Below are 27,324 nucleotides of genomic sequence, written 5' to 3' on the forward strand. Positions count from 1 at the left end.
AGTAAGTTTCTAATGTGTATAAAAATTGTTTTTCCTGGTGCAGGCTGTTGCCTTATATGCTAAAAGATGAAGCTCCATTCCTGGAGATGAAAAGACAAAGTTGTAAGTTACACAGCAAATCTAAGACATTATATTCAATGTCATTGGCAATAAAATTATGTAAAACTAATTTGCTCAAGTAGTTTATTACCTCAGTTTCTTGTTTTCTTTATTCCCTCAGTTTACTTGAAGTGACAGTTAAGACAAAGATACTGATTTTAGTGCTAGAAGAGTGTAGATAGTGATTTTGTGTAAGATTGAGTGGGGACCTTTGCAATGGGTTGAACAACAAGAGTGAATCTGGTTTGTAGATGTCTTACCTTGAACAATGTGTTCAGAGAAAGTTGAACACAAGCCTTCTTGCTTAATAAGAAAGCTATTGTAACCCACTTCCCCATCACAACTCCAAAGAAGTGGGGAAATTTCTCTCTATTTGGGCCACGGAAAACAATTTTAGGAGCTAATTCTCAACTCATAATTTTAGACCCAGCCTTCTACAGTTGATCCCAAGGCTGGCCAGCGTTAAATCCCAGCGTCTGACTGAGGCTGCGGGGTCTCTGCTGTGCTCACCCAGTGACTCCACTTTGTGTGGGAAGCATCAGAACTTTCCTTTTTTTTGTTTTTACACTCATTTTTATAAAAGAATTAGCAAAATGCAATGGCAGTATTCAAATAAACCAAAAATACTGCTGCTCTGATAAAACTGAACACCGAGCTGACAAGTCGGGCCACCATGCAATATTGTGAAATATTTATGGTCAGCTGATGTAAGTCCAAATGCAGTGTGGGAAGACCAATTCAAGGGTGTCAATATATAATTATGAAAGTTTTGGTTAATTTAAAGTTGAAGATCAACTATGTTTTGTTGTAGAAATGGCGTGGCCAGAGCGTCTGGCCTCTTCTAACTTCACAAGGAGGAGGGAGAATCAAGATCAACAGCCCAAGGCCGATTCCTGTGAAGTGGAGGTCAGACATGCCTCCGCCATCCAACTTTTTTACAAATTCTGACACCAACCAGGGCACTCTCTACTTTTCTGCTGGGTTAGATACATTGTTGCAGTGGCCACACAGAACTCACAGACAATACTCATGATTATGGGGTTTCTTAGGGAATTAACAGGCTACAATTCAGGTTCAGGGGTACTCAGAATCAAATCCTTTGATCAGGACAGCCTCTTCCAAGCCATGCCACAGGCAGTCCTTTCTCTGGCCCTCAGCCCCTCCGCCCGGCCTCTGCTGTACTCTGACTAGTGCTACAAAGCTATTTTAGCTCTGCCGTTCAGTGCCCAGAGGCAGCCCACTCCACTAGCAAACCTTGGCCTAAAGGCGCTCAGCTGTAGCTTTGTGGGCCAGGGAGCCCACTGCACTGTCTCCCACCGGTCTCCTGATTCTGTTGCTGCCTCTGCTTCTCTGCCGCCACCTCTCACCGTCTCTGGTGTTACAGCTCTCCCTCCCAGTCCTGATTCTGTTGCTGCCTCTGCTTCTCTGCCGCCACCTCTCACCGTCTCTGGTGTTACAGCTCTCCCTCCCAGTCCTGATTCTGTTGCTGCCTCTGCTTCTCTGCCGCCACCTCTCACCGTCTCTGGTGTTACAGCTCTCCCTCCCAGTCCTGATTCTGTTCCTGCTTCTGCTTCTCTGCTGCCACCTCTCACCGTCTCTGGTGTTACAGCTCTCCCTCCCAGTCCTGATTCTGTTGCTGCCTCTGCTTCTCTGCCGCTGCCTCTCACTGTCTCCAGTGTTACAGCTCTTGCTTCCAGTCCTGGTTCTGCTGCATCTGCTGCCTCTGTCTGTCTTCTGTGTTATAGCTTCCCTACTCCCTCAGTGTCTCCCTTTAAGCCTAGTGGGATGGCAAAACTGGCCAATCCCCTCGTTAGGGTTCCATATACCTTATTTGCATGTCCTACCCCCACAAGGGTGCCATGCACCTTATTTACATTATTAGCAAGCTGTCCAGTCCCCTTGGTGCGCCACAAGCACCTCATTTGCTTAGTCTCACCCAGTCATTTGGTGGAAGTTACAAAACTTTGGCTAGAAGGGCCATATTAAGTAATTCTTCGCACCACCTTTGTTTAGACTCTTAAGTATTTGAATAAAATGTTTTATTTCTGAAAATGGCCTCAAATTTAAAGTTTATCTGGCATCATCAAGTAACGTGTTGTCCTCAGTGAACATTTTCTGGTTACCTGGGTTCCTAAAAGCTGATACCCTGGACCTTTAAAAGTGGAGGTAAAGGTATGCTCCTCCCTCTGCCTAACCCAGGATGCAGAAGTTTTTCAACTTCGTTCACTTCCTCACTACCCCACTATATTTTTATTATTAAAGTATTGTGTATGAGTGTATATATTTGCATTTGTATTCCCAAAAAAGGTAGGTTGAAGTCCTGATCCCTGGTTCCTGTGAATGTGACTTTGGGAATAGGCTAAGTCCAATCCCATCCGAATGGTGTCTTATAAGAGAGAATAGACGCAGAGAGTTGGACAGAGGAAGAAGGGCCATGTGACAACTTAGGTGGATGCAACTACAAGCCAAGGAAAATCAAGAATGGCTAGAAGCCACCAGAAGCTAGAGAGAGGCATGGAACAGTTTCTCTCTGAAACTGTTTGACTCTTTTTGGCATCTCTCTTCTCCCATTTCTGCTTTGCTCATTTGTTTAATCTCTTTTATATCTCAAAAGCGATCGACTCGAGATACATCCTACATCCTATGTTACCTACATTAACATAACAAAGATAACCTATTCCAAAATGGGATTATAACCAGAGGCATAGAGGTTAGGATTTACAACACATATTTTGGGGGGGCAAAAAGATGCCAAAAGGAGTCAACACAGCTGATACCCTCATTTGGACTTCTAGCCTCCAGAACTGTGAGAAATTTCTGATCTTCAAAGCCTCTGTTATGGATTGAATTATGCCCCCCAAAAATATGTGTTGTAAATCCTAACCTCTATGCCTCTGGTTATAATCCCATTTTGGAATAGGTTATCTTTGTTGTGTTAATGTAGGTAACGTAGGATGTATCTTGAGTCGATCACTTTTGAGATATAAAAGAGATTAAACAAATGAGCAAAGCAGAAATGGGAGAAGAGAGATGCCAAGACACATGGAGATCACCCAGGAGCAGAAGTGCAAAAGAAACAAGGACCTCCTCCAGGGCCAACTGAGAGAGAAAGACTTCCCTAGAGACAGCACCCTGAATTCAGACTTGTCGCCTCCTACACTGTGAGAAAATTATTTCTCTTTGTTAAAGCCACCCATGTGTGGTATCTCTGTTACAGCAGCTCTAAGTAATTAAGACAGCCACCCCTGTGTGTTATTTCTGATACAGCAGCACTAGGTAAGTAAGACAGCCACCTTTGTGTGGTATTTCTGTCATAGCAGCTCTAGGTAACTAAGACAGCCACCCACATGTGGCGTTTCTGTCATAGCAGCACTAGGTAAATAAGACAACCACCCCGTGTGGTATTTCTGTCATAGCAGCACTAGGTAACTAAGACGGCCACCTCTGTGTGGTATTTCTGTCATAGCAGCACTAGGTAACTAAGACGGCCACCTCTGTGTGGTATTTCTGTCATAGCAGCACTAGGTAACTAAGACGGCCACCCCTGTGTGGTATTTCTGTCATAGCAGCACTAGGTAAATAAGACAGCCACCTACATGTGGTGTTTCTGTCATAGCAGCACTAGGTAACTAAGACAGCCACCTCTGTGTGGTACTTCGGTCATAGCAGCACTAGGTAACTACGACAGCCACCCACGTGTGGTGTTTCTGTAGGTAAATAGGACAGCCACCCACATGTGGTGTTTCTGTCCTAGCAGCACTAGGTAACTAAGATGGCCACCCCGTCCGGAGCTTTGTTATGGCAGCACTAGGTAACTAAGACACGTGCCTTGGACTAGAGGATTTGAAGAAGTTCCATCAGATTAACTGGGGCTTGTCATTCTTGTTATTATTGTTGTTCTTATTGTTACTGTTCCCATTAACTACATTAATGGCCCTTCTGCAGCCGGCACCTCTTCTCCCTACCATTCTCGTCTCTTTTTCTTCCTATGCATCTTATGTCTTTGCTTCTCCCACCTTTTTGTCTTTCAAACCTTTTATGAACATCAGTGTTCTCTCTCTCTTTTTTGATTTCCCCTGGTTATTTGAGTCTTTGCTAACGACAATGACATTCTTTCTTCTTCATCCCAGGAGATATGTTTTATTCCATACTTACCGATTCAGAGCCGTGATGAATAATTTCAGCTACCCAAGAGCTCGTCTCCTGATTTTCAAGATTTGTTTATGGATTTTAATAATGCCAATGTTGGAGGATGCAGAAGCTAATCAGTATATATTCATGTTGATCTCATGTGTCATCATTTCGTTCATCTAAGTCAGTAAAGTTACCTTTGACAAGTGTGCTTAGCTACAGAAATGCAATTGGTCCTGAATTTGAGAGTTTTTTCTATTCTTTTTTTATTACTAAAATAAACTTATATAAGCATCTCTTGAAACCATGAGAAAGGGGTAATTTTATTATGAACTTGAGAGTACAAAGGATCTTTTAAATTGCCCAAACTTTTCTCACTTAACACGAGAGAAAACTGAGACCCAGCAAAATCATGTAACTAGTTTGAAGCACAGCCAGGAATACAACTCAGCCTCCTGAGGGTGTTTCCTCAGGATATGTCTACCAAGCCACTCTCCCTCCTGCAAGATCATATCTGTTATGTTTATCAAAGACAATAAAAATAATTTTAAGACGCCAGAGTCATACTTTCACAGACAAGTCTTTTGACCATGCAATGTAACAACCTCGTCTCTGACCCCCTTATAATTATTGAAAATTGAAACAGGAGGTTTTGCTGTTGCTCTTCCCCCATTCGTTGTCCAGGTATCCACTTGCCTGTGTGAGTCAGTCAAGCAGGGTTGACACTAATTGTGAGATTGGTGGTTTTCTTCATTCTTCAAAGAGCTACAGCCACCGTCCAACAGAGATCTTATTCTCACTCCCTATGGACCTCAGAGGGCCAGTCTTCATCTCTTTAGTGCCTTCTTTGTATCAATACTGGCTTCCTTCTTTGTGCCACGCAAGGCAATGTGGAGACACCCCCACCTGCAGCCCCTGGCCCAGGACGGAGGCCTCAAGTTTACAGAATTGATGCTGTAATAATTAAAATAGAGATAATTTGGGGGAGGGGGCTTTCCTGGTGTTTCCAATGTTTTAGGTCCAAGCTAACATGTTAACGGCCACACTTAGGCTTGACCTAACCACCCTCTCACAATTGGGATAGGATCCACGCAGCTAGCTACCCTGTCTGTTACTCCAGGGCAATGTTAATCCTGAGAACAGGCATGTCTGGATCCCACTAAAAAGCTGTGACAAATAGCACCTACAGACCATTTCTGTCCTCTGGATCTAACTGTCCCTTTGTGTCCTTTTGGTTAATTAAAGATGTTTTAATTAATCAAACCAAAAAATTTACAGGCCAAAAAATTAACATGAGAAAGTCTACAGTTTTATTCCTGCTAAAAATAACCCTGTATTTTTCTTCCCTATCCCCACACCATCTTCACCAGGGAGGAATAATTATATCTTTCTAGGAGAGCAACAGTATTTATCTGGGTAATAAAGGGAGGAAAAGGGGAAGATGAAAAGAGTGACAAACAGTGGTGAGGTCTAGGTGTGTGGAGAGTGTGAGTGAAGTGGTCAGGGAAGGAAAGAGGACGTTGTTGGCTGCAAATGACAGAAATCAACTGGCTAACATAAGCAGAAAAAGAAGCTATTTGAAGGATATGGGGTAGCTCATAAACCTGAGTGACCAGACTCAGAGTATGTTTGGTGGCCAAGGAAGACTAAGCTGCAGGAAATTATAGCAACAGCCCTGTGGCAGGAGTGATTCCTTTGGGATGCTAACCATGGCCCCACCACCTCCACTGCCATTAGATACGGCTGTCGCCGAACACTGCTGCTATAGACCCATCTGCCATCACCATCTCCATGAATTCTGAACCCTCCCTTCATCTTGCTGTCATCTCTCAAGATTGAATGCACTCAGTGGGAGTGCCAGCTCTCTGAGCACAAGTCATAGCCCCTTTAGCACCCACAGGCAACCTCGCCTCCCACAAAACTCAAACAGTGGGAAGGGGGGTGTTCTTCTAAAACAGACGATTTGGATGCTGAGTAGCCCAAAAGCAATCCCATCAAAAGTCCTCATCAGGGTGTGCTCAGGCTAGGGCATTTGTTGTAAGAAAGCTATGTAGACCCAGACGTGGGCAGTCAAGAACTAAGAGATGGCAGAGAGCAAAGGTGGAGTGATACAGCTTTCTGCTTATGCCCATTAAAGAAGAACATTTAATGTGAGGTTAGAAGAAGAATTCAGGTAGTATATATCATCTCTGCAATGATGTTCATGACATGGTTAAAAATGGCTTTGTCTCTCAAACATGGCCTTCCCCCAGGCTCCTTCTGCTTGTCTTAAGAAATCTTTGAAGACTTAGAAGAGAAAGATGTTTGCAAATGATGAGTCTTGCCTCACTTAGAAGTTTCCTTTAGGTAATGCTTACATTCTGACAAATACTTATTTATAATTATAAATGGCACCTGCCTGGCACTAAACTCTACTACAGAAATAGCTGATATGTGTCAGATCATAACTCTGACAATCATAACAATAATTGTCTAGCACTTTTCCATCTTCAGAGCATTAATTAAGAAGGCCTCAGAATAGCTCTACAATAAACTTGCCTGCAGTGTAATCACTCAGCATATAAACAAAATCCAAGGGCCCTGGAGTCCTGCCTCAAACTATAAAATAATTCTTTTTCCCTCTTTAACCCTGGCACAGGAGAAGGAGAGTGAGCAGGAGATAAGAGAGACAGGAAAGATAAAAAGGAGAGAAGGAATAACACACTGGAAGTGAGCAGACTTCAGATGCCTGAGGGGATGGAGAACCAAGCAGACAGGGGCTGCTGGTTCTCTCCCAGAAACCCCAGCCTGGAGATCTCTAAAGTCAGCAGAGGCCAGTGGGACTGAGAAACTAATGCAAAAAACCTGAGAAACCCTGGGGTACAGAAGATGGTTATCTGTTGGTGAGGTAAATGGCAGCCCACGTAATAAACCCCATTTGAGAGGTTGTGGGAGGGGAATCTGTTGGAGGAGAGCTTTTTGTTGTGCTTTTTTTGCCTTCCTCAGTTTGGCAGGGTAGATTGCTGCCTGCCCTGCCTTATCACCATATTAAAACAAACAATCCTATTAAGCCAATAATAGAAATTGATTAAAGTTTATGTAATATACGATTTGCAAATCGGGGTAACATTTCAACCAGGGAGTCAAAAATGTTCCATAGAAGAAAGAACTTCCAAAGATATTTTTTTAAGTAATATTTTGTTGTGTTTTCAGTGAAAGTCTATACAGCAAATTAGTTTTCTGTTTCTATACAAATTTGTTCAGTGACATTAGTTATGTTTTTTAGAATGTGTCGACGTTCTCTTTAATTGTGTTCTGGTTGTTCTGTTTCCAGTATTCTAGTTTCCCTGCCCCCTTATCTTCTCGCCTTTGCTTTAGAGTAATTTTGACATTTTTGGTCTCCTATAGAAGGTTTTTTTAATGGAGCACTGTACTCACAGGTGATATCCTCTATTTTGTGTGTCAATTTGTTATTTTGCTGAAAGGTGACCTCAAGAGATATTTTCTGTTCAAGGTTTAAAGAGTCTCTTGGGATAGTCTCAGGGAGAGCTGTAGTCTCAACTAGTCTGTTAAGTCTGTGCTTTCCAAGAATTTGAGTGCTGTTCTACATTTTTCCCCTGTTCTGTCAGGGCTTCCAAAGATTCTTATACCCCATCTTGCTGACATTGCCATGGAAAGAGGGACATACTAGAACTGGTAAAACAGTTTGTGGTCAGCAGTATTCCATACTTTTGAATTATCTTCAGCAAAATTCTGCTTGTGTGTGATGACAATTCAGAAGTGGTTACGCGGTACATCGGCAGGGAATCACCAGAAATTCAAGCCAGATTCAGAAGAAGATGTGGAACCAGGGATATCATTGCTACTGTAGGAGGATCTTGGCTGAAAGCAGAGAATACCAGAAAGATGTTTACCTGTGTTTTATTGACTATGCAAAGGCATTCAACTGTGTGCATCTTAACAAATTGTGAATAACATTGCAAAGAATGGGAATTCCAGGACACTTAATTGTGTTCATGAGGAATCTGTACATAGACCAAGAAGCAGTTGTTCAAACAGAACACAGGGATACTGTGCAGTTAAAGTCAGGAAAGGTGTGCATCAGCGTTGTATACTTTAACTATACTTATTCAATCTGTATGCTGAGCAAATAATCCAAAAAGCTGGACTATATGAAGAAGAAGGCAGCATCAAGATTGGAGGAAGACTCATTAACAACCTGTGATATACAGATGACACAGCCTTTCTTGCTGAAAATGAAGAGAACTTGGAGCACTTACTAATGAAGATCAAAAAGGTCACCAAAAAAGAGGAAGACCTTCAATGAGATGGACTGAAACAGTGTCTGCAACAAAGAGCTAAATATAACGACTGTGAGGATGGAGCAGGACCAGGCAGTGTTTCGCTCTGTTGTACACAGGGTCACTATGAGTCAGAATGGGCTCAATGACACCTAATAACACAACAGCTTCCATGGGCGTTGATTGTGGATCCAAGTAAAATGAAATCCTTGACAACTTCAATCTTCTCTCCATTTACCATGATGTTGCTACTTGGTCCAGTTGTGAGGATTTTTGTTTTCTTTATGTTAGGGTGTAATCTATACTGAAGGCTATAGTCTTTGATCTTCATCAGTAAGTGCTTCAAATCCTCTTCACTTTCAGCAATCGAGGTTGTGTCATCTGCATAAAGCAGCTTTTTGGATTATTTGCTCAGCATACACAGAGTGAATAGGTATGGTGAAAGGATACAACCCTGATGCACACCTTTCCTGACTTTAAACCACTCAGTATCCCTTTGTTCTGTCTGAACAACTGCCTCTTGATCTGTGTACAGGCTCCTCATGAGCACAATTAAGCGTTCTGGAATTACCATTCTTTGAAATGTTATCCATAATTTATTATGATCCGCACAGTCAAATGCCTTTGCATAGTCAATAAAACACAGGTAAACATCCTTCTGGTATTCTCTGCTTTCATCCAAGATCCATCTGACATCAGCAATGATATCCCTGGTTCCACATCCTCTTCTGAAACCAGCCTGAATTTCTGGCAGTTCCCTGTCGATGTACTGCTGCAGCTGTTTTTGAATGATCTTCAGGAAAATTTTGCTTGCGCGTGATATTAATGATACTGTTTCATAATTTCCACATTTGGTTGGATCGCCTTTCTTTGGAATGGGCACAAATACGGACCTTTTCCAGTCAGTTGGCCAGGAAGTGTCTTTCAAATTTCTTGGCATAGATGAGTGAGCACCTCCAGCACTGCATCCATTTGTTGAAACATCTCAGTTGGTATTCCGTCAATTCATGGAGACTTTTTTTTTTTTTCTTTCCAATTCCCTTGGACTTCTTCTTTCAGTACCATCAGTTTTTGATCATGTGTTACATCCTGAAATGGTTGAACATCGGCCAATTCTTTTTGGTACAGTGGCTTTGTGTACTCCTTCCATCTGCTTTTGAAGTTTCCTTTGGCATTCAGCATTTTGCCCATAGAATCCTTCAGAATTGCAACCAGGGGGTTGAATTTTTTTTCTACAGTTCTTTCAGCTGGAGAAATGCCAACTGTGTTCTTCCTTTTTGGTTTTCTAACTCCTGGTGTTTGCACATTACATTATAATGTTTTACTTTGTCTCCTTGAGCTGCCCTTTGAAATCTTCTGTTCAGCTCTTTTACTTCATCATTTCTTCCATTCACTTTACTCTACATTTAAGAGCAAGTTTCAGAACCTCTTCTGACATCCATTTTGATCTTTTCTTTCTTTCCTGTCTTTTTAATGACCCTTTGCTTTCTTCATGTATGACATCCTTAATGTCTTCTTACAACTTGCCTTGTCTTTGGTCAGTAGTGTTCAGTGTGTCAAATCTATTCTTGACATGATCTCTAAATTCGGGTGGGATATACTCAAGGTTGTATTTTGGCTTTCATGGACATATTTTAATTTTCTTCAGTTTCAACATGAACTTGAGTATGAGCAATTGACTATCTGTTCTGCAGTCAGCCCCTGGCCTTGCTCTGACAGATGATATTGAGCTTTTCATCATCTCTTTCCACAGATGTAGTTGATTTAATTTCTGTATGTTCCATCTGGTGGGGTCCATGTGTATAGTTGCCATCGATGTTACTGAAAAAAGGTATTTGCCATGAATAAGTCATTGGTCTTGCAGCAGTCATGAAATCAAACAACATATTGCATTGGGCAAATCTGCTGCAAAAGACTTCTTTGAAGTGTTATAAAGCAAAGATTTGACTTTGAGGACTAAGGTGCACCTGACCCAAACCTGAAAACCCGTTGCTGTAGAGAGGATCCTGACTCGTAGCACCTGACCCAAGCCATGGCATTCTCAATCGCCTCATATGCATGTGAAAGCTGGACAATGAATAAGAAAGACCGAAGAATAATCGATGCATTTGAATTGTGGTGTTGGCAAAGAGTATTGAGTATACCATGGACCACCAGAAGAACAAAAGAATCTGTCTTGGAAGCGATACATCCAGAATGCTCCTTAGAAGCGAGGACGGTGAGATCTCATCCCACGTCCTTTGTACATGTTATCCGGAGGGACCAGTTCCTGGAGAAGGACATCATGCTTGGTACAGTGTCAGTATAAGAGAGGAGAACCCTCAATGAGATAGACTGACACAGTGCCTGCAAAGATGAGTTCAAACATAGCAATGATTGTGAGGATGGCACAGGACGGGGCAATGTTTCATTCTGTCATACGTGGGGTCACTATAGTCAGAACTGACTCAATGGCACCTAACAACAATGACAAGAATTCCATACAACATTGTCTTGATGAACAATTAATATAATTAGGTCTTACCCTAAAACATAGCTCTAATTTGACCTTTGGAGTTTCTGTTGTCAAAACTGCACATAGATAATTCTTTAAAAGAACATAATGCCTAAGGCAAAATATTATTGAAGATCAAAGACCACAGCCTTCAGTAGGGATTGCACCTCAACATAAAGAAAACTAAAATCCTCACAACTTGACCAATGAGCAACATCATGATAAACGGAGAAAAGATTGAAGTTTTCAAGGATTTCATTTTACTTGGATCCCCAATCAACAGCCATGGAAGCAGCAGTCAAGAAATCAAAACACACATTGCATTGGGTAAATCTGCTGCAAAGGACCTCTTTAAAGTGTTGAAGAGCAAAGATGTCATCTTGAAGACTAAGGTGCAAAAATTCCAGGCCATGGTATTTTTAATCGCATCATATGCATGTAAAAAGGGGACAATGAATAAGGAAGACCGAAGAAGAGTTGATGCCTTTGAATTGTGGTGTTGGGGAAGAATATTGAATATACCATGGACTGCCAAAAGAACGAACAAATCTGTCTTAGAAGTACAGCCAGAATGCTTCTTAGAGGCAAGGATGGCGAGACTGCGTCTTACGTATTTTGGACATGTTGTCAGGAGGGATCAGTCCCTGCAGAAGGACATCATTCTTGGCAGAGTACAGGGTCAGCGGAAAAGAGGAAGACCCTCAGTGAGGTGGACTGACACAGTGGCTGCAACAATGAGCTCACGCATAACAAGGATTGTAAGGATGGCTCAGGACATGGCAGTGTTTTGTTCTGTTGTACATAGGGTCACTATGAGTCAGAACTGACTCGATGGCACCTAACAACAACAACTAGACTATTATTTGACTTAAAGGTGAGTTTTAGAAAACCAGTGTTCTCAAGCTCAAGATTCAAAGATCATCTCAGGATGACAGTGTGGGTGGGTTACCCCAATCTCCATGGAATCCAGAAATCTGGATCCCAAGAGAATTAAAACTCCATCCCTCCACCATTGTAAGGGATGAAAGCAGCAGTACCATTCCTGCATTCAGTAGGGTAATGGCTGTGGAGCCCCACTAGAGGAGGAAGGATAACCACTGTGCCCGCAGACCTGCTGACCCCTGAGTATTCTCTCCTTCCCCACCACTGCCTTCACAAGGCAGGGGTGAGGTGATTCCAGCCAACACAGGAACAGCGCTGAGGCAGACATGTAATTAGATCTCCTGGGACAGACTGGACTGCTGAGGTGGTGACAAGGGGGGCATAGTCAGTTGAGAAGCCCGCCCCCCCTGTAGCATTTCCACTTTTCCCGTACTCTCTCACCTTTAGCCCTACCCCTCAGGTTGTGGATACCATGGGGAATTGGAGCACCAAGGAAAAAACAGCACACGTGTGTGAAAGAACATTCTGTGAGGCATCAAACCAAATGCCTTTACCAGATCTGGCAGAGTTGGTAAACAGGAAGAGCAAGACTTTAAAATAAGCAAACAACCTCAAAGAGCTATGGGGGGGGGGGGTAAAAAAAAAGCCAAACCACTTGCCATCAACTTCAAAATCCCAGGTTTTAAAAATAATATGGTTACATAAAGACCTCAGAAGTGGTCCTCCTCCACGCTTAGCCTTTGGCAACCACAGATTTGTTCCCTGTCCTCAAATTTTTCCTCTTCCCAAATGTCATTTAAAGGGATATACAGACTGTCTAACGTTTTGTGACTGGCTTCTTTCATTCAGCATGATTAATGCCTTTGAGATTTATCCACAGTTCATTTATTTTATTGCTGAGTGGCATTCCATTGTATGAATGTACCACCGCTTGTTTATCTATCTACCCATTGAAGGGCATTTGGGTTGTCTCCAGCTTATGGTAATTATGAACAAAGCTACTATAAACAGGTGTGTACAGGTGCTTGTGTGACCATGTTTCAGTTCTCTAGGGCAGGATTTCTCAACCTCAGCACTGTTGATATCTTTTTGTCATGGGGGGACATTGTAGGATGTAGGATATTGTAGGATTGTGCGTTGCAGGATGTTCAGCAGAGTTTTTCTGGCCCCTACTCACTAGATACCAGTAGCAGTCACTCCCCAAGCCTCCAGTTATGACAACCAAAATTTCCCTGGGAGGGCAAAATCACCTCATGGAGAAACATTGCTCTAGGGTAAATATCTAGGAGTAGACTTGCTGAGTCATATGAAAAGTGTCTATTTGCTTAGTATGAAGCTGCCAGACTTGTTTCCAGAGTGGCTATAATGAGGGTTGAGAATGGAAGTAAAAAAAAAAAAAAGTGAAGACTGCTTATTCAAGGAGGTTGGCTGTAAAAGAGAGAGCAATGGGCTCATAACTGACGAGGAATCTGGGATGGAAAAAGGGTTTTTATGGAGATTGGACCTGAGCCAACAGAAAGGGATAAATTGAAGACACAGGAGAACAGGGTGATTCAAGATCATCCAAGTTTCCTGAAAACCTAAAAGGAACTGCTTTCTGGACCACAGGTGGAGATTAGCTTCCGGCTGGAGGAGAGAAGAATTAAGGCGTGATGCGGATGTGCGTTGCTTTGTAGATTTGAGATTGCGATATTGAAGTAGCTCCTGCCAGACACCTATCTTTCCTGTAAAGTAGGAGGCTAGCCTCCCTCTGACAATGAGGGGAAGGTAGTTAGGGGTGAGAAATTAAGAAGAGTAGAGAAGGTGTGAAACAAAAATTGTGGAGATTGGCAGAAGAAACTGATCAGGAAAATGTGATCAGATATCAAATTTAGGTTGGTGATCATGAATTTATGGCAGTTACCAATCAGTCTACTGTCATGGTTGTTTCCAGCGCTAAGTTCCCTGATGGAGGCACAGAGAAGAGGACAAGTGGCATTCATCCAGGGTTGGGACTTTGCCAAGTGGTGCCGTGAAGGACTGTGAGGCACAAGAATGTATGATATTGGCCATAGGGTTGAAATGGTAGGCCACAATAGAAATGGACAGAGCAAAAAACACAAATGCAAGAGGGTAAGGAGAAAGTAGATGGGCCTTGGGCCGAAGCTTCCAGTAAAATAAAACCAGCGGTGTAATGATGGTAACTGAATGAGCATTTCTAGGAAAGTAGCTAAAGTGGATTAGGGAAGGTCACTGAGATTAATAGGTTCAAGAATTTAATGGGCCATCCATGTTGGTGTTGAGGTTTCCCAGGGTGACCATGGGTCTTGTAGAAAAGACAACACTGTGAGTCAGGTTGGTGCCAGTATTTTCCGTAAATGAAGGTTCATTTCCTGGAGACTTCCATGTTGAGATCTTTTCCACTGGTGTCTATGACACCACACCCCCCTAATTGTCCTTATTTCTCTTCTGCCTCCTTTGAAGTTTTCTCTACATTTTAGTTCTTTTACATTTGAATTCTGAACTTTAAGATCACCCACAATAAAAAAAAAAAAAAAAATAGCAGGCAGTAATTTAAACTTAAGTTATAAAGTCCATTTTATATATACTGGTAAGTAGGGCATTTCATTTGTAATTTTTTATAATTTATTTTATCTTTGTTGTTGTTTAGAACATACACAGCAAAACATACAGCAATTCAACAGTTTCTACACGTACAATTCAATGACATTGACTACATTCTTCAAGTTGTGCAACCATTCTCACTCCCTTTTGTTGTTCCTCACTCATTAACATAAACTCACTGCTCCCTAAGGTTCCTTTAATCTTTCAAGTTGCTGTTGTGACTTTGATCCCACATTAAAAAAAAAAAAACCAAACCCAGTGCCATTGAGTCGATTCTGACTCATAGCGACCCTATAGGACAGAGTAGAACTACTCCATAGAGTTTCCAAGGAGCACCTGGCGGATTTCAACTGCTGACCCTTTGGTTAGCAGCCTTAGCACTTAACCACTACGCCATATATAGATAGTTCTTAAAAGAGCATAATACTCAAGACAGGCATTTTTTATTAGTTACGTTAAACTATTGTTTGATTTTAAGCAGACTTCAGGGGATATTTTTAGTTTGAGGTTTAAACATTAGCTTTTCAGGGTAATAGTTTCAGGGGTTCATCCAGCCTCCATAGCTGGAGAAAGTCTAGATTCCATGAGAATTTGAAATTCTGCTGTGCATTTTCCCCCTTTTGGTCAGAATTCTTTCATAGACCCTTTGATCAAAATGTTCAGTAATGGCAGCAGGGCACCATCCAGTTCTTCTGGTCTCATGGCAAAGGAAGCAGTTGTTTGTGGAGGCAATTAGCCACACATTCCATTTCCTCCTCCTATTCCTGGCTGTACTTCTTCCTCTATTACTTCAGGAGAATAGAGACCAAGAGTTGTGCCTTGGATGGCACTTGCAAGTTTTTAAGACCCCCAGGCACTAAGCAACAAACTAGAAGGCAGAACAGAAGCATTAAACATGTTATTAGGCCAATCAACTGGGATGATCCCATGAAACCGTGACCCTAAACCTCCAAACCAAGAAACCAGATCCCGTAAGGTGTTTTGTTGTACATAAGCAGTCTCAGAAGCTACTCTTTTTTTTTGGTCATGGTTGTAAATATATCTATCACTCAACTTTTTTTACAAGTGTATAACTTATTGACAGCACTTAAAATAATCAGCTGTGCAACCCTACCCTTAATCAATGTGATTTTTTCATCACTGTAAACTGAAACTCAGTACCCCATAAGCAGTGACGACCCCTTCTCCTCCCTCCCGCCCCAGGTAACCACTAATAAATTTTGGTCTCTATATACTTGCCCATTCTTGTCTTTTTCTATAAGTGAGGTCAGAGAATACATGTCCTTTTGTAATTGACTTGTTTCACTCAGCATAATGTCTGTCTTTAAGCTCCATCCATATTGTAGCATGTATCAAGACTTCATTTCTCCTACTGGCTGAGTAGTTTATATTATCCCTTTTATTTGAAAGTTTCCCTTGCCTCAATTCCACATTTCCTGCTTAATTCCTTCTCATCTTTTAGGGAACTATCCTCCCCCCCAAAGAGGTCTATGCCATGTCCTCCCATGGGAACTTGGACCTTCATGTAATTGCTTGTTTAATTGGCATCCCACCTGCAAAACTGAGATCTCAGCGAGAGCAGTAGGTATGTCTACATTGCTTTCTAATGTCTCTCCTGTGTCCAGAACAATGCCTGGTACAGGATAGTCAATAAATATTTATTGAATGAACAAAGTTCATCCTATAAAGTAACTAAAATCTATACTGCGTATTGTTGTGAATTCTTGGCCTGTCAATTATTATACCTCTCTTCAATGTTTTCCCATATTTTTGTTGGAACTGAAATTTTTAATAGAAAATTTATGAAATTTTTAATGTAAAATTTAGATCGTAAACCAAAAGATGAAGCTTTAGATAAAAGTAGTTGTGTCTAGATTATTGTTGCATCATAAAAGTGGTAAAGTGAGGGATATAAAGCATTTATCTTAGAAAAGAGCTCAATGAATACAAACACCTAGAATCTAAACGTATTGGAAATAAATAACACCTAAGGGGTAAACCCTGGTGGCGTAGTGGTTAAGTGCTACAGCTGCTAACGAAGAGGTCGGCAGTTCAAATCCACCAGGCGTTCCTTGGAAACTCAATGGGACAGTTCTACTCTGTCCTACAGGGTCGCTATGAGTTGGAATAAGGGATAAACTGAAAACCCTGGCGGAGTAGTGGTTAAGAGCTATGGCTGCTAACCAAAAGGTCAGCAGTTCAAACCCACTAGGTGCTCCTTGGAAACTCTATAGGGCAGTTCTACTCTTTCCTATAGGGTTGCTATGAGTCGGAATTGAATCGATGGCAGTGGGTTTAAGGGGTAAACTGCTCTTTCCAATGAGATGAATGAGCTGTTCCAGGCAAGCTAGAAGCCAAGCTGCAAAAGGAAATTAATATCATATGAGATAGACCATATAACCTTCTCCTTTGCCATGGGCCGTTGGGCCTATAAATGTATCTCCACACTTGGGCAACTGGCAGTCAGTAAGTGGTTGATTGATCAATGAGCGTGTGGGAGAGGAAAAGCACTTCCCCAACCCAAAGCACCAGTGGGACAGCTCTGCCTGGTGCTCTGCAGGTCACAAAACACCATCAGCTGTAGCCTATCATTTGATTAATGCAGCAGCTCAGGGAAGTGGATAGCGTGGGGATCACTGTTCCCATTTTATAGCTGAAGAAACTGAGACCCAGAAAGTTGAAGTGATTTGTCCAAGGTCACCCAGCTAGTAGATATTAGTACCAGAGAGAAAATCCAAGTCTATATCTCTTTCTTCATTACTACATAAATTTACGGAAGATAGTTTTCCAAGACTGAGTAAGACTGAGGGAGTTTTAAATAAACACCTCAATAATTCCTTATTAAGATAAGGAATTATTTTAATGTTTATCTTAAAAAACTGTGGGTTCCTGGATGGTGAAAACAGTTAACATACTCGGCTGCTAACTGAAAAGTTGGCAGTTTGAGTCCACCTGGACTCAAGCTTGGAAGAAAGGCCCAGAGATCTACTTCAGAAAAATCAACCTTTGAATACAGTATGGAGCACAGTTCTACTTTGAAACACACATGGGGTTGCCATGAGTCGGAATCAACTTGAGGGCAATTGGTTAACTGGCAAAAAAAAAAAAAAAAATGTATAACCTGTGATGGAAACAGCTCAATTCTCTGCAGTAGTTATGAAAAGCTTGGGATAAAATGCCTCATTTTAATATGACTTTCTATCTTCTAATGAATATACCATGGACTGCCAGAAGAACGAACAAATCTGTCTTGGAAGAAGTACAATCAGAATGCTTCTTAGAAGCAAGGATGGCGAGGCTGCATCTTACATACTTTGGACATGTTGTCAGGAGGGATGAGTCATGTTTGGCGAAGTACAGGGTCAGCAGAAAAGAGGAAGACCCTCAACGAGGTGGGTTGACAGTGGCTGCAACAATGAGCTCAAGTATAACAAGGATTGTGAGGATGGCGCAGGACCGGGCAGTGTTTCAATCTGTTGTGCATAGGGTTGCTATGAGTCGGAACCGACTCGACGGCACCTAACAACAGCAATGAGACGGGATACAGAACTGCAAGGGCTGCGCTGCTTAGGGGCCGCTGTTTTCATACGGTGGTCACATGAACTCTCCCAGCAGGCCTGCTCACTCAGCCCAGCTGCGAGACACAGCACACATGAAGAGCCTTGGCAAGTGGGCACGAGCTGGAGAGAAGCTCAGTTCAAGTCAGGGGCAGGAACAGAGTCTTGGAGAATGATTTTCTTGCTTAAAAACCCTGCAAACTTAATAGTACAGAATCTAGGCTAGCATGTTACTGTTTGCTGCAGTACTAGCTTTATGGGTCCCCTGAGTGTATTTCTTTTCCAGGGTAGAGCCGTGTTAATGAGGCCATAGACAGTGCACCATTCTACACCCGAGATGGCTAAGACAAAAAGGGAAGCAGCTAATAATAGCCAGTGTTTCTTAAACACCCATCCTAAAATATAGTTTCCTTTTGTGTGTGTGATAAACAATATCATAATCAATGATCAATATACCTTATAATCAATGATCAATATAATCATAGTCAATGAAGTCAGGTCCAGCACTAAAGATAACAAAACCAAAAAACAAACCCTTTGCCACTGAGTCAATTCCAATTCATAGTGACCCTATAGGACAGAGTAGAACTGCTCCATAAGTTTTCCAAGGAGCCGTTGGTGGATTTGAACTGCCAGACCTTTTGGTTAGCAGCTGAGCCCCTAACCACTGCGCTACCAGGGCTCCAGAGTAGAGATAGACGACGACAAAACAAATCAAGAGAACAGTAAGTGTGTGTTGTGGGGACTATGTGTTTGCCACATCCCTGAATAACAAAGAGCCTGTGTAAGATGGGGTTTTCTCTTATACATGAGCAAACACAAAGTCTAGCCTATCAAACCTTCTTTTTTTTTTTTTATCACTATTATGAAATATTTTAGACATATAAACAAGTATAGAAGATAATGTAACCAACACCTATGTACCTACCATTCAGCTTAAGAAATAAAAACACCATTCAAGTTCCCTATTTACCTCGGCCCTGATTCTATTCCTCTAGCCCCCCAAAATAACAATATGGTGAGACAGTGTCTTGTGTTTCTGCATATCCTACAGGGAAGAACCAAAATTTGTTCTATACCATGGTTTCAAGGATGGCTCTATAGCAAACGGACTTGGAAATACAGAGGGTCTCTCTCTGGAACAAAAGCCAGGCAGGCTCGCTGCCCATTGTAAAAAATTGGGTTCCCTAAACTCAGGGCTCCTCTGTTGTAACATAACTCACTGCATGTGTCGGCATCCATCTGGGCCCATTTGTGTCACCTTCGTGGCATCTGGGGCGAGAGGATCTGCTAATGCTCTCTGCTGTGATGTGAGTCACAAAGCATTTTGACCTACAAGTCTTGTGCCTTCAACCAGCATCCATGAAACTGTGATCAGTAAGGTAAGATCTCAGATCCTTCAAAGCTCTTGAAAGCCATTATCTTAAATTTGGTGTTTATCATTTCTGTATATATCAAAAATATATTGTTTTGCTTGTGTACAAAGTTTACATAAATAGAATTATGCACTAGGTATCCTTCGGCAACTGGTACTTTCTCTTAATATTATCTTCTTGAGATTTATTCATACTGATCCATATTCTAGTTCATTCATTTTTAAACACGGTAAAGCTCTAGTTCATTCATTTTTAAACACTGTATAGCTGTTGCTGGAAACCCTGGTGGCATAGTGGTTAAGAGCTACGGCTGCTAACCAAAAGGTCAGCATTTCGAATCCACGAGGTGCTTCTTGGAAACCCTATGGGGCAATTCTACTCTGTCTTATAGGGTCGCTATGAGTCGGAATCAACTTGATGGCAATAGATTTTTTTTTTTTTTTTTTTGAATAGCTGTTGCTGAACCTGGAAAGGCTGGTCCTGTCTGGCATGCTCAGACTTGCCGGTGATCCGGACACTGGTCTTTAAGAAAGAGAAAGTAAATTCATTGCAATGTGTGAGCAAGGAGCTGGGAGGGAGCTCCTCAGATCCAACTTCCGGAGCTATGGGGAAGCAGGGCTTATATGTGATTTGGGCAGCAGGATGGCAGCCACGAAGGCATACTGGAGAGGGAAAATTCTAGAAGGACTGCGTAGGGAAGACCTTACAGGAATTATGGCTGCCAGGAAACAGGATGTGGTATAGATCATATTGGACCTCTTGCTTTGGAATAGGGTCCAGATGATGATTTTCCTTTTGATTTGTTCCACCTGTTGCTGCATCCACTTTTGAGGCCAACTAATGGTCACAGCTGGCCCTTCTGCGCATGCGGGGTGGGCCAAATCTGACTTGGGCTGATTTAAGGTAGTCGTCTTTGACTAATGGAAATTTACTGGCCTTCATAGGGTCAGGTTACATAGCATTTCACTATATGAATACAATTTATTTATTAATACTCCTATGAGATGGAATGGACTCAATGGCAATGGGTTTGGTTTTTTTTTGGAGGGGGTTATTATTTCACTTTTGTTGCTGTTTAGATCCCTCCCGAATTTTATTTTAGCAACCAAGGCTTGCAATGAACATTCTTGTTCATGATTCCTTGTGCATATATTACAGAGTTTTTCTTGAGTATAAACTTAGGGATGTAAGGGATGGAATGAAATGTGAACTCATCTTCAGCTTGGGTAGATATAGTCAAATTCCTCTCCAAAGTGGTGGTACCAAAGTAATATATGAGAGTTATTTCTTTCCATCCTTGCCAACATGGTGTTGTCACACTTAGGAGGCTTTATTTTTCTAGTGGCTGTAAAACACTGAACATCTCTTCACATGTACTTTTTGGTCATTCTTTCTCCTCTTCAGTTGTTGCTTGTATCCTTTGTCCATTTGTTCTGTTGCATTGTTATGTGTTCCTGATGAGTTTTAAGGATTCTTTATATACTCCCAATGCTAATATTTTCTGTTTTATATGTACAAATAATGCCTCCTAGTCTGTAGCTTATCTCTTCCTTTGATTTATTACATAGTTTCTTAATTTCATCTTGGAATAATAGGAGAAACCTGTATCCATGGTGGTGTTCATTGGAGCCAGGGATCCAAGATAGTGATGACAGCATGTTCTGACCAAGCATTGTGTGGAGACTGGGATGCAGGAAACTTGGGTTCTAACCATGCTTCTTTTATAGCTTAATATTCTTGGGAAAATCCCATCATCTCTATGTCTCGAGGTCCTCATCTGTAAATTGGAAGGTTGGACTAGAAGATCTCCTGAGTACATTCTCAGAGGTATGGTTCTCTAGCACTGTAAGTCAAGGTCGTGTGCATTAAGCAGGCAACGACAGGACCTATGTGGAAGAGCTCAACTTGACTGCAATTTAGGAGATGACTGACTGGCCTGTGTTGCTTCCCTTGACTCCTCCACATGGGTAGTAGCCACTTTCTCCTCTGTGTGCCCACAGCACCTGCTCATATCGCTACCACAATACTCATCATATGCTCTTATTGGTGGGTTTTGATTTTGTTCCTCTGACTAGATCACGAGCTCCTAGAGGACAGGGTTTCCTTCAGCTTATCTCTAGCACCTACCATACATCCTGACTCAGGGTAGACCCTCCGTAAATGTTTGATGGATGTTGGAGGGAGGAAGGGAAAGTGGGAAGAAAGGAAGGAAAGATACCTAGTGAACAGTTACACATTAGGGAAAAGAACTCTTGGCAAATATTGTTGCATCTGTTTTATAAGAGGAGTCAGTTTTTCAAGAGCACACAGGAAAACAATGATGTGGTTAATAATAAAAACCAATAATCTCTGACTTTTAATCTGATCTTGTAACTAATAGAGTCTACAGCCTCACTATTTTAGCAAAAATAAACTAGATTTGAATTAACCTCATATTTATCCTTTTTGTACAACAGGGACATAGTCTTAAAGTTTTGACCTTTTCCCTGCTGACATGGTCTGAAAGGTTAAAAAGGGACTCTCTAAGCTTTAAGACCTTTTATAATTGTGATCTATCTAATATCAGGGGTGGAAATATTTAAATAATTCTCTCTTAGCTGTAATGTGATTCTCTGCGTGTGGTAAACATAGGAAGAAAAAAAAATCTGTGTGATAAAATTGCTTCTGTTGTCATGACAACAGGAAGAAGCAACAGGAGGGAAAATCTTGGCTATTAAAAATGATCTGTTACAAGGTGTGGGTATCATGACGCATGGTGAATACTCTGTCCTTCATTTAGTTTTGTCTTTACACAGGTTACTTCACTGCCACGAAAGTAATCCAATTTTCTCAGCTGCCCATTAGCCTCTGGAAAGGCAAAGCAGATTCTGAACAGGGCGCTTTGCTTACTTGGGGATAATACATTATCCGTTCATCTTGAAAAATTGCCCGGTGTCTCTCCCCTACTGTAATATCGTTTTTTGCAATTTATTATACCAGTATCTCTGAGTTTGTTTTTATTATAGCTAGTAAGGTCATTATTATATAATAATAATAATAAGTAGATTACAAGAGGCAGACCAGAAATAGAATTAGGGTGTGGAGATGAACAGTGTAATGGCGATAAAGGTGTCAGCCATCTATCCATTCTACTGTCCTCTGGCAGGCCTTCTCTCTGCCAAACAACAGCTTCCAGATGTGCTGGTATCGCTGGTAATCTCATGGTTGTACATCCTGTAATCCTGAGCAGTTGGGGAGTTGCTGACAAAAGGGATCATCTCTGGAGAAATCCTTTAGGTGGTTTCTTTGGAACATTACTTCCAAAAGTGTAGGCTCCAAGCCATGCGCTTCAGAATCACCCAGTGTGCTTGTTAAAAACTTGTATTTCTAAGTCCCATTCCTGGTCTGTTGAATCAGAAATGCTGGGGGTGGGCTTGAGGGATTTGAATTGTTAACGTGCATGCTAAAATGTGAAAATCACTGCCTTAGAGCAAAGTCAGAAAAACTTTAGGGAAATCCCCTCTGGCACAAAGGTGGAAGAGTTTGCACCCTAGATAATGAAAAGGGAAGCAGAGAAGCTCAAGATGAAGCTTAGCTATTTCACAGCTTTCCTCAGGTCTTCTCGCCGTTCCAATTGTTGTAGATTTAATCCAGACTAATTTTTTTTTTTTTTAATGTCCTCTGGAGCCCTGGTGGCGCAGTGGTTGAGAGCTTGGCTATTAATCAAAATATTAGCAGTTTGAATCCACCAACCGCTCCTTGGAAGCCCTATTGGACAATTCTACTCTGTTCTATACAGTCACTATGAGTTGGAATCAACTCGACGGCAACAGGTTTTTTGGGGGGTTAATGTGTTCTCTGGAGCCCTGGTTGCTTGGTGGTTAAAGCGCTCGACTGCTAACTGAAAGGTCAGCGGTTCAAACCCACCAGCCACTCCACAGGAGAAAGATGTGTCAGTCTGCTTCCATAAAGATTTACAGCCTTAGAAACCCTATGGGGCAGTTCCACTCTGTCCTAGAGGGTTGCTATGAGTTGGAATCAACTTAAAAGCAATGAGTTTGATTCTTTTAGTTCAATGCATCTTCTAAACCAGGTACTGTGTAATGCTGGTGAACATTTGTGTTACACATCTCAAAAGAGAGACTGCTTCATTCGGCCAGCCCTGGGAATTCCAGAGATGGAGTTGGTAGATTCCTAGATGAGCCAGCCAGGTAAACTAAAAGAAGGAGTGCCTTTAGACTAAAAGAAATTCAAAAGACTAGCAACCAAATGCAATGCTGCATCGTGTTTCTACTCAGTTTTTTTAATTAAAAAAAGCAATTTTTGAAACAGTTGAAGAAATTCAAACACTGCCCAGATATTAATTTTAAGAAATTATTATTAATTTTATTAGGTGGGATAATGGTATTGTGTTTATATTAAAAAGAAGCCTTATCAGTTAGACATATATATTGACTCTTTACAGATGAAATGATATGATATTTGGAATTTACTTTAAAATAACCCAGTGGGAGATTGAGTGGGAAATAGGGAATATAAATGAAATAAAATGATATGTTTGTTAATGAGTATTAAAGATGGATGATAAATATATGAAAGTTCACTCTTCTCTTTACTTTGTAAATTTACTTTGTAAATCTGAAAATTCCCAGAGGCACTAAAAATCTTTTTAAATGAAACTGGCATCTTAGGGGGAGTGCAGTCCTGGAGATAAGAAGATAGATAGAAGGCTGCTAAAAAGGGTCACAAGTGATGAAGCCGTGAACTATGAGACTGTCCATGGGGGTAGAGTGGAGACCTGGATACGGACCACACTAAGGAGATAGAAGCAGTAAAGCTTGATGACCCGTTGAGTGAGGGACCTAAAAGAAGTAGCAATCAAAGACAACTGTCAGCTCTCAGGCTTGGATGGATGGCTGCATGGTGGGACCACCCACCAAGCAAGGGCATTCAGAAGAAACTAAAGTTCGGAATGAAGGAGTGATGGGTTCTATTTCAGACATGTTGAGTATGAGGTGCCTATGGGACATCCAGAGCTTGGGAAAGAGGTCTGCACTGGAGATACGGTTTAGGCAGTTATCAGCTGCAGCATAATTTCCATGGAAACATTTAGAGTGTAGGCCCAGGAAAAACCTTCCCTTTGTGTGCTTGCACTTCTTATCAAATTAATAAGTTGCTCTCGGACTGTTTCAACATTTAAAAAGCAAAACAGTAGCTTTACCGAGGAAAATGATATACAAGTACCAAATGGTAATGTTTTCTATCTGTGCTGCTCTGTTTCATCTCAGTTTCCATTTCGAATATGTGGTAGAGCTTCAGGGCTTAACTTCAGGATTTTCTTATTTCCCTTCCCGTTAGTAAAGAAGTTTTCAAGAGAACACTCAGGTTTTAATGCATTAGAACAAAATTCTCATGTGAAAGATCAAATTTCACTTTTTCTTTTTTACCTTTTTGTCTATTTTGTCCTCTTCCAAGTTGCCCACAGTATTCTAAAAATCAAGAGAAGATATCAAATACCTCCCTCTAGATCCAGGGTCACAGTTCAGTTCCCTGTTTTTAAAAAAATAGCCATGATAGGGTTAAATCCTTGGGTTAACATAAGTATTCTGAAGGAACCATGGAGCTGCTGATATGAAAAAGCATTTTGAGTCGGAAATCAATTTATACCTTGGAGCAGGGCAAAGAAACAAAGAATGAGCACCATGGTGTTTGTGGCTGTGGGGCTCCTGATGCGTCGGTGGTGGAGGCACCGAGCCATCTGTTAGGCTTTAATGAGACGTTGCAACAGCATTTTGGTTTGCAGCACAGTCATTTCCCAAACCAAAATCAAAGTTTTTCTGTCACCTATCAAGGCTCTTATAGGTCTTTTTATTAAAAAGACATTGGTATCTTTAGCATTTGTATTCAAATGAGAAGAAAAGCACATCAGTTTCTTCCTTTTTCTGTTCTGGGCTTGTCATGGATTGAATTAGGTCCCCAAAAAATATGTGTCAACTTGGGTAGGCTATAATCCCCAGTACAGTGTGATTGTCCTCCCTTTTGTGATCTGATGTAATTGTCTTATGTGTTGTAAATCCTAATCTCTGCCTGTGGTTAATGAGGCAAGATTAGGTTATATTGAAAAGGATTAGGGCGCGATGTCATCTGATGTAAAGGGAGTTTCCCTGGGGTGTGGCCTATATCACCTTTTATCTTACAAGAGATAAAAGGAGAGAGAAGCAAGCAGAGAGATAAGGACCTCCTACCACCAAGAATGAAGAGCCAGGAGCAGAGTGCATCCTTTGGACCTGGGGTCCCTGAGTTGAGAAACTCCTAGAACCAAAGGAAGATTGATGACAAAGACTGACAGAGAGAGAAAGCCTTCCCATGGAGCTGGCACCCTGAATTTGGACTTCTAGCCTCCTAGACTGTGAGAGAATAAATTTCTATTTGTTAAAGCCATCCACTTGTGGTATTTCTGTTATAACTGCACCAGATAACTAAGAGGGGGCTCATTATCTAAATATTATGTTTACTATCCAGTTCAAACTCCTCAGCTTGCCACTTGAAGCCTCCAAAATTTGGCTTCACCCAAGATCAATTAAATCAGCATCTCAGAGGACTGGATGCAGGCATCAGTATTTTTTAAATGTCCTTGCTAATTTCAGTAGGGTCGCTAAGAGTCGGAATCAACTCGACAGCCACATGTTTGTCTGTTTGGTGATTTCAGTGTGCAGTCAAGGTTAAGACCCACTGTGGTTACAACAGGAATTAGGGAAGAAAGCTGGGGCATTTAGATTACTAATCGTGAGGAGCAAATGTCAGAAATGAAAGATTTTCTGAACCTCAGATGGCAGTTTTGGTGTGTGTGTGCATGTGCGTGTGCGTGTGTGTGCGTGCGTGTGCGTGTGTGTGTGTGTTTTCACAACCTCTCTCTCTGCCCTGCCTTGCAGGTGAACGCAGTGCGGGTATATGTGAACAGTTCCTCTGAGAACCTCGATTTCCCAGTCCTCGTTGTGGTTCGCCAGCAGAAAGCGGTGCTGTCCTGGCAGGTTCCTCTGCTCTTCCAAGGATTGTAAGTGGATCTTTCCCCAGATGATGAACGTTACAATCTTTGGTTTCCTTCAGTGTCCTAAAATGTATTGGTCTTTTCCCTGATGAAAGGAGAAATCAGACATTTGGAAAGTTGACATTTTATGCATGCTATACTTTTTCTTCTTTTTATCCTTCTAGAAAAAAAAATTTTTTTTTCTATAAGTATAAACATTGTCCCTGGATGGTGCAAACAGCTAACAGGCTCGGCTGCTAACCAGAAGGTTGGAGGTCCGAGTTGCCCCAGAGGTGCTCTAAAGAAAGGTCTGTTGGTCTACTTCTGAAAAATCAGTCCTTGAAACCCCTAAGGAGCACAGCTCTACTCTGACACACATGGGGTCACCACAAGTCAGAATCAACTCCATGACAACTGGCTTCTTTTTTTTTTTTTTTAAGTGCGAACAAAGTTTATGGTGTCTACCCCCACTTTTTTTTTAGCTCTGTTCAATTTCCATCTTCTTTCAATTTCAGATAAGCACTCCGCCTAAGATTTGTAGTACCTGGAAGACTTCTCTGCATTAAATTTTCTCCAGAATGTTCTGTAGCTGTGGTGGGATAATGATTCATCCACCGAGGACCTACAGAATTTATGCATTCTTCATTCAGTAACATTTATTGAGCACCACTAAGTGATAGGTGTGCTGGGGACAAAGTCCCTGCCCTCTGGAGCTTATATTTTCATGGGGAGAACTGTACAACAACAACAACCCAGTGCTGTTGAGTCGATTCTGACTCTTAGCAACCCTATGAGAACCGTACACGGTTCTATTGCACTACTAAGAAAAGACCCAGAGGACACACAGATGTGGGCACATTGTATGGTGTTCACTAATTTTTTAAAGGTTGGGGAA

General features: G+C 41.6%; 1 protein-coding gene across 6 annotated transcripts in view; it reads left to right on the forward strand.

Annotated features, from left to right (window-relative positions):
* Nucleotides 1–27,324, forward strand: part of SIDT1 (SID1 transmembrane family member 1) — a 145,332-nt gene that overhangs the window by 19,233 nt on the left and 98,775 nt on the right. For all 6 annotated transcript variants that reach the window (XM_049876616.1, XM_049876642.1, XM_049876621.1 and 3 more), the window contains exon 2: nt 26,335–26,456. In XM_049876616.1, coding sequence (XP_049732573.1) covers nt 26,335–26,456 — 122 coding nt within the window. The remainder of the gene's footprint in view (nt 1–26,334; nt 26,457–27,324) is intronic.

This window comes from Elephas maximus, chromosome 1 (assembly GCF_024166365.1).
Source record: "Elephas maximus indicus isolate mEleMax1 chromosome 1, mEleMax1 primary haplotype, whole genome shotgun sequence".
In the NCBI taxonomy this organism is placed as follows: domain Eukaryota; kingdom Metazoa; phylum Chordata; class Mammalia; order Proboscidea; family Elephantidae; genus Elephas; species Elephas maximus.